The sequence below is a fragment of the Sebastes umbrosus genome, chromosome 20 (genome assembly GCF_015220745.1).
Source record: "Sebastes umbrosus isolate fSebUmb1 chromosome 20, fSebUmb1.pri, whole genome shotgun sequence".
In the NCBI taxonomy this organism is placed as follows: domain Eukaryota; kingdom Metazoa; phylum Chordata; class Actinopteri; order Perciformes; family Sebastidae; genus Sebastes; species Sebastes umbrosus.
Window position 1 is genome coordinate 27,399,158 of NC_051288.1, and position 7,500 is coordinate 27,406,657.

The window sequence follows — 7,500 nt, forward strand, 5'->3', positions numbered from 1 at the left end:
AATAACACATCATTTTATATCATAAATTCAGCCGTAGAATTCTTTAAAATAGTTTCTGTTGACTAAAAACATTCATGAGTCAGCAGCTCCGTTAATTTAATTATTTTATGAATGAAGTTCCACTAAAATGAGGTCAGCAAATATTTAATAGTTAATATCTTTTACAAGTTGTACTCGCAGCTGTCCAGCAGATGGAGCTGTTTCACACCTGTAATGAAAAGAGTTGAAGCGTTGTGTGTTGTCAGTTCAGTCTCCTGATGTTTGTTATGAATAAAGTTGAAGCGTTGTGTGTTGTCAGTTCAGTCTCCTGATGTTTGTAATGAATAAAGTTGAAGCGTTGTGTGTTGTCAGTTCAGTCTCGTGATGTTTGTAATGAATAAAGTTGAAGCGTTGTGTGTTGTCAGTTCAGTCTCGTGATGTCTGTAATGAATAAAGTTGAAGCGTTGTGTGTTGTCAGTTCAGTCTCGTGATGTTTGTAATGAATAAAGTTGAAGCGTTGTGTGTTGTCAGTTCAGTCTCGTGATGTCTGTAATGAATAAAGTTGAAGCGTTGTGTGTTGTCAGTTCAGTCTCGTGACGTTTGTAATGAATAAAGTTGAAGCGTTGCGTGTTGTTAGTTCAGTCTCGTGATGTCTGTAATGAATAAAGTTGAAGCGTCGCGTGTTGTCAGTTCAGTCTCATGATGTCTGTTATGAATAAAGTTGAAGCGTCGTGTATCGTCAGTTGAGCGTCAGTCCCTCGCTGACGGGCATGTTGATATGGGCGGTCAGCAGCGGCGAGCTCTTCCCCTCGTGCAGGACGAACACCTTGATGATGTCAGAGATGCCCTTGTCGCTGGTGCACTCCACGAAGGTCTCGACGGGGTAGATGAGTCCGGGCACCAGCAGCGGGATCCTCATGAACGGGTTCCTCATCCTGTACAGGCTCTCGTCGTACAGGAAGCTGATGGCCAGGTTCATGACGGGCCGGCACGCCGCTGTGTTCTGGACGTTCAGGGTCAGTTTGAAGGACGGGCCCAGGCCCTGCACCACGGCGTTCATCTTGAGCGGCTCGCTGAGGCTGGAGGACATCGGCGTCAGGCTGGACTCCAGCGCCTTCACGTAGGCTTTGGCGGCGGCCAGGCGCAGGCGGCTCAGGTCCATCTGGAAGGCGCGGTGCATGGCCAGACCGTTCTCGCGCTCCCTCAGCGTCTGGTCCACGTACAGCTTGGTCTTCTTGGGCACGTTGAGGCGGACACTCTGGGCCAGCGGCGGCCCGGGAGTGCTGTCCCTGTCGTCGAAGGCCGCCGTCCTCTTCAGGATCTTCACCATCAGGCCGCCTCCCTTGGTGGTCATGATGAGGGTCCCGTCCTCGCGGCCGTACCGGCCGAAGCAGATGCTGGTGACCACGTCGGGCGTCTTGATGGTGCTCAGCAGGTTCTTGTCCCGGTACAGCTGGACCTCACAGTTGGCCAGGCCCACCAGAACCGCCTGGAAGCCCCTGGTGGGGAGGTCCATGGCGGCCAAGGTGGTGATGGGAGCGGGGAGGACGGCCTTCCACAGCTTCTTCCCCTGAAGACGCAACAAGAGACGCGACAGGAGACACGACGACCACGGTTACACGCTCAGAACATTAAAGACCAGATTCCTCCTGATCCGTTAACACGACCCGGATCACATTATCTAGAATAGTGAATAATAGTGAGTCGGACTTCCTCATCATGTGACCTCAGGTTACCTTCTGGGTGAAGCCCTGCAGGCTCTCGTCGGTGCAGCCGACCACCACGTTCTTCCCGACTCTCACCAGACCGACCGGGTGACACGACAGCTCGATGCAGTACTTGGGTTTGTCCGACTCCCTGAAGAGCAGCGACACAAACATCCGTCAGGTCTGAGAGGCGTTCAGATATATCATTTATATAAACATATATATATATACTGTATACATATATATATATATATATATATACTGTATATATATATATATATATAGTGTATATATGTATATACTGTATGTGGTCGTAGAGCTGTCAGCCAGGTGTGCGTGTCTCACCTGCGCAGGATGTAGATGTTGCCGTTGCGACATGCCACCGTGATGCGAAACTCCACGTCAAACTGACCCGTCACGTCCATCATGGTGGGAGCAGCCGGCAGCGACATCTGCAGCAGGACACAGGGACACGTTTCTAACTGGTGACTGGAGCTTTCAGCCTCCTCTCATGGCTTTCCTCAGTCGTCACGGAGACGGTTCAGTTTGTTATCATTTACATTTTAACGCCACTAATGTCTTTAACGCGTTACAGGGATTCCCGGTTGTAGCGGCTCAGTTTTAAAGCTAGAGAGAAGATACTGGTATCATCTGAAACTATAAAACCTGATGAATCCAGACAGCCTCGTTAAAACAGCTGCGTTCTACCTCAGGGAACATTTGGTTTCTAAAGGCTAAACGCCAACAAATATGGATTGAAGCAGAATATTTCATTGGATAAAAACTAAAGCTGTCAAAGTTATAATAATAACACGTTAACATGGATTTGTCTTAACACCACTAATCTTTTAACGCATTAACGCAACTTGTGATTTCTAGTTTGTAGCGGCTCATGAAGGAGGTTAAATAACGCTCAAAGGGGTCCCTTGACCTCTGACCTCCAGATCAGTGAATGTAAATGGGTTCTATGGGTACCCACGAGTCTCCCCTTTACAGACATGCCCACTTTATGATAATCACATGCAGTTTGGGGCAAGTCATAGTCAAGTCAGCACACTGACACACTGACAGCTGTTGTTGCCTGTTGGGCTGCAGTTTGACATGTTATGATTGGAGCATATTGTTTTATGCTAAATGCAGTACCTGTGAGGGTTTCTGGATCAATATCTGTTATTGATCTGTGTTGTTAATTGATTAACAATAATAAATATATACATACATTTACATAAAGCAGCATATTTGTCCACTCCCATGTTGATAAGAGGATTAAATACTGGACTAATCTCCTTTAAGGTTCATTTTGATTGATTGACAGACGATTTTCAGTTAACACACGAGATCAATTACATACTTAGGTCACGCGATAATTAAACCGTCTCCATGACAACAGAGCGATGTGACAGAAAGCTCCTAATTCATCCAAACAATTCATTTCAAGACCAGTTCAGACCAGTTCAGACCAGCAGCAGTGTGTGTCTGCGTTTACTTTGGAGAGGATGATGAAGGCTTCGGGGTCGAGGACGAAGACGTCGCTGCTCTCCGTCCCGATCACCAGACAGCTGACGCCGTCCTCATCCGCTGTGCTCTTCTTCAGGGTCCCGATGCAGGTGATGACGGTCTGAAACGAGGCCAGCACCGACCAATCATATCACGGTATTTATGACGATGCGGTTATTAATGGTAGTGATGATGTCACGATGAGCGTTACCTGGCGTCTGATTGGCTGCTGTTTGTGCAGCTGGACGAACTCGTCCATGTCGGTTGTCTCCAGCGACAGGAACCTGAGCGAGCGGACGGACAGCGGGACGTCGGCCTTCTTCCTGATGCTCTCCAGCATCTCCTTCAGGGTCAGAGGGTCGATCTGACCTTCCCTCGCCTGCTGCCACACGTCCTGACCAATCAGAGTGCACAGCACAACACGTCACCGGTGCACGCCACTTCATTTACAGCACAACACGTCACAGGTGCACATCGCTTCATTTATAGCACAACACGTCACAGGTGCACGTCGCTTCGTTTACAGCACAACACGTCACAGGTGCACGTCGCTTCATTTACAGCACAACACATCACAGGTGCACATCGCTTCATTTACAGCACAACACGTCACAGGTGCACATCGCTTCATTTACAGCACAACATGTCACAGGTGCACATCGCTTCCTTTACAGCACAACACGTCACCGGTGCACGCCGCTTCATTTACAGCACAACGCGTCACAGGTGCACGTCGCTTCATTTACAGCACAACACGTCAGAGGTGCACACCGCTTCATTTACAGCACAACACGTCACAGGTGCACGTTGCTTCGTTTACAGCACAACACGTCACCGGTGCACATCGCTTCTTTTACAGCACAACACGTCAGAGGTGCACGTCGCTTTGTTTACAGCACAACACATCACAGGTGCACGTCGCTTTGTTTACAGCACAACACGTCAGAGGTGCACGTCGCTTTGTTTACAGCACAACACGTCAGAGGTGCACGTCGCTTTGTTTACAGCACAACACGTCACAGGTGCACGTTGCTTCGTTTACAGCACAACACGTCACCGGTGCACATCGCTTCTTTTACAGCACAACACGTCAGAGGTGCACGTCGCTTTGTTTACAGCACAACACGTCAGAGGTGCACATCGCTTTGTTTACAGCACAACACGTCAGAGGTGCACGTCGCTTTGTTTACAGCACAACACGTCAGAGGTGCACGTCGCTTTGTTTACAGCACAACACGTCAGAGGTGCACGTCGCTTTGTTTACAGCACAACACATCACAGGTGCACGCCGCTTCATTTACAGCACAACACGTATAAATGATTGAGTTAATATCACAGACCTGCTCCAGCGTGTTGACCTCCAGGCCCGGCAGCGTGAACTTGAAGTACGGCCGCAGGTTCTTGTAGACGTAGATGCAGGGTCCGGACGCCACGGCGACGGCGGGGATGCGCGGCTCGTGCAGGTCCATGAAGAAGGCGACGAGGCCGGATGGCAGGTCCAGCAGCGTGCTCTCGCTCATCAGCGCCGTGCCGCGGTACACCTTCAGCTTCATGCCCGACGAGCCCGAGCCCAGGTCGCCCACCACCAGCCGGCTCTCCCCGTCCCCGCTCAGGTCCGCCAGGTCCACGCAGGACGAGAAGGTGTACAGGCCCGCCACCGGGTCGTAGTGGGCGTCCAGCCACTTCCCACCGTCACCGCTGGACTCCACAGAAGACATGATGACAGCAGGAAGGGGCGGGGTCACCTGCTGGGGTCACCTGCTGGGGTCACCTGCTGGGTACAGGTGAGTCAGGATCAGGACGTCACTTATATATCTCTATACATGTATGTACTGTATATATATATATATATATGTACATATATATATATATATATAACTAAAGCTGTCAGATAAATGTAGTGCAGTAAAAAGTTCAAAATGTAGTCTGAGATGTGGAGTAGAAGTAGAAAGTACAGTACTAAAGTACTGTAGTACTTCTACTACAGTAAAGTACTGTAGTAGAAGTACTGTAGATGTTCTTGTAACTGCAGCTGATCCAGTGAGAGTACTCCAGTACTCCAGCAGTACTTCAGGATGTAACGTGATTACATGAACCTACTTGTTGTTATTGATCTGATCAGCTGATCGGTGATGACGCGCTCTCTCTCCGTTGTCAAGGAAACCAGGTCAACTCTGACTCCTTCTTCTGTCCTTCTGCTGCTGGAGGGTCTTCAGCTGAGACAACAGAGACAACAGAGACAGCAGAGAGACAGTAGAGACAGTAGAGACAGTAGAGACAGCAGAGACAGCAGAGACAGTAGAGACAGTAGAGACAGCAGAGACAGCAGAGACAGTAGAGACAGTAGAGACAGCAGAGACAGCAGAGACAGTAGAGACAGCAGAGACAGCAGAGACAGCAGAGACAGCAGAGACAGCAGAGACAGCAGAGACAGTAGAGACAGTAGAGACAGCAGAGACAGCAGAGACAGCAGAGACAGCAGAGACAGCAGAGACAGTAGAGACAGCAGAGACAGCAGAGACAGCAGAGACAGTAGAGACAGCAGAGACAGCAGAGACAGCAGAGACAGCAGAGACAGCAGAGACAGCAGAGACAGCAGAGACAGCAGAGACAGCAGAGACAGCAGAGACAGCAGAGACAGTAGAGACAGCAGAGACAGCAGAGACAGTAGAGACAGTAGAGACAGCAGAGACAGTAGAGACAGCAGAGACAGTAGAGACAGCAGAGACAGCAGAGACAGCAGAGACAGTAGAGACAGCAGAGACAGTAGAGACAGTAGAGACAGTAGAGACAGCAGAGACAGCAGAGACAGTAGACACATCAGAGACAGTAGAGACAGTAGAGACAGTAGAGACAGTAGAGACAGCAGAGACAGCAGAGACAGTAGAGACAGTAGAGACAGTAGAGACAGTAGAGACAGTAGAGACAGCAGAGACAGCAGAGACAGTAGAGACAGCAGAGACAGCAGAGACAGTAGAGACAGTAGAGACAGTAGAGACAGTAGAGACAGTAGAGACCGCTCCACAGAGTCTCTCTGAGCAGCTAGCAGCTAATCCAGCTAATCCTCCTCCCGTCTGCTGCTGATGACGTCATCACACCCGCCGGTGTTTACTTCTTCTTCTTCTGTGTTTTATGTGTAAATACTGTGTTACAGTAAAAGTATGAGATGACACGTTATTTATTTGTTTTTGCATATAAAATAATAATAAATATATACATTACATCATACGTTGTTTATTTGTGTACATATTTTTACATTCGTCACATAGTCTCGCGAGATCATATCCGAAGTCTGCGAGACGTCACCCTGTGCCAGCCACCTGATTGGTCCTCTGGTCCCAGTCAGCCACCTGATTGGTCCTCTGGTCCCAGTCAGCCACCTGATTGGTCCTCCGGTCCCAGCCACCTGATTGGTCCTCCGGTCCCAGCCACCTGATTGGTCCTCCGGTCCCAGCCACCTGATTGGTCGTCGGGTCTCAGTTTAAACCGCGGAGCGCGCAGAGAGCAGCAGCAGCAGCAGCAGCAGCAGCTAACGGCAGCTCCGGTAGGTAACAGTAGTTAACATTAGGTAACAGTAGTTAACATTAGGTAACATTAGGTAACATTAGGTAACAGTAGGTAACATTAGGTAACAGTAGGTAACATTAGGTAACATTAGGTAACAGTAGGTAACATTAGGTAACATTAGGTAACAGTAGGTAACAGTAGTTAACATTAGGTAACATTAGGTAACAGTAGGTAACATTAGGTAACAGTAGGTAACAGTAGGTAACATTAGTTAACATTAGGTAACAGTAGGTAACATTAGGTAACAGTAGTTAACATTAGGTAACATTAGGTAACATTAGGTAACAGTAGGTAACATTAGGTAACATTAGGTAACAGTAGTTAACATTAGGTAACATTAGGTAACATTAGGTAACATTAGGTAACATTAGGTAACAGTAGTTAACATTAGGTAACATTAGGTAACATTAGGTAACAGTAGGTAACATTAGGTAACATTAGGTAACAGTAGTTAACAGTAGGTAACATTAGTTAACATTAGGTAACATTAGGTAACATTAGGTAACAGTAGGTAACATTAGGTAACAGTAGGTAACATTAGTTAACATTAGGTAACAGTAGGTAACATTAGGTAACAGTAGGTAACATTAGGTAACATTAGGTAACATTAGTTAACATTAGGTAACATTAGGTAACAGTAGGTAACATTAGGTAACATTAGGTAACAGTAGTTAACAGTAGGTAACATTAGTTAACATTAGGTAACATTAGGTAACATTAGGTAACAGTAGGTAACATTAGGTAACAGTAG

The 7,500-nt window shown here is 47.8% G+C and overlaps 2 protein-coding genes and 1 long non-coding RNA gene across 8 annotated transcripts in view; 2 read left to right on the forward strand and 1 right to left on the reverse strand.

Moving 5' to 3' along the window:
* bbs1 (Bardet-Biedl syndrome 1) overlaps positions 1-5,500 on the reverse strand; it is a 5,898-nt gene extending 398 nt beyond the window's left edge. The window contains exons 1-7 of one of the 2 annotated variants that reach the window (XM_037754979.1): positions 5,283-5,500; positions 4,523-4,940; positions 3,394-3,576; positions 3,172-3,303; positions 2,031-2,137; positions 1,716-1,836; positions 1-1,549 (exon numbers count right to left, since the gene is read on the reverse strand). The exon at positions 1-1,549 is cut by the window's left edge and continues 398 nt beyond it. In XM_037754979.1, coding sequence (XP_037610907.1) covers positions 719-1,549; positions 1,716-1,836; positions 2,031-2,137; positions 3,172-3,303; positions 3,394-3,576; positions 4,523-4,900 — 1,752 coding nt within the window. In that variant the 5' untranslated portion in view covers positions 4,901-4,940; positions 5,283-5,500 and the 3' untranslated portion in view covers positions 1-718. Of the gene's footprint in view, positions 1,550-1,715; positions 1,837-2,030; positions 2,138-3,171; positions 3,304-3,393; positions 3,577-4,522; positions 4,941-5,282 lie in introns of those variants that run through there. The other variant, XM_037754980.1, reaches the window with a different exon arrangement.
* LOC119479417 lies at positions 4,812-5,596 on the forward strand. The gene is made up of 3 exons (XR_005204678.1): positions 4,812-4,966; positions 5,342-5,390; positions 5,530-5,596. It is a non-coding gene; the product is annotated as an uncharacterized LOC119479417 (long non-coding RNA).
* Positions 5,597-6,635: 1,039 nt separating this feature from the next.
* Positions 6,636-7,500, forward strand: part of LOC119479415 (kinesin-like protein KIF20A) — a 16,558-nt gene continuing 15,693 nt past the window's right edge. For 2 of the 5 annotated variants that reach the window (XM_037754975.1, XM_037754976.1), the window contains exon 1: positions 6,690-6,730. The gene's annotated coding sequence lies outside the window, so the exon portion shown is untranslated. Of the gene's footprint in view, positions 6,731-7,500 lie in introns of all 5 variants that reach the window. The other 3 variants (XM_037754973.1, XM_037754978.1, XM_037754972.1) reach the window with 3 other exon arrangements.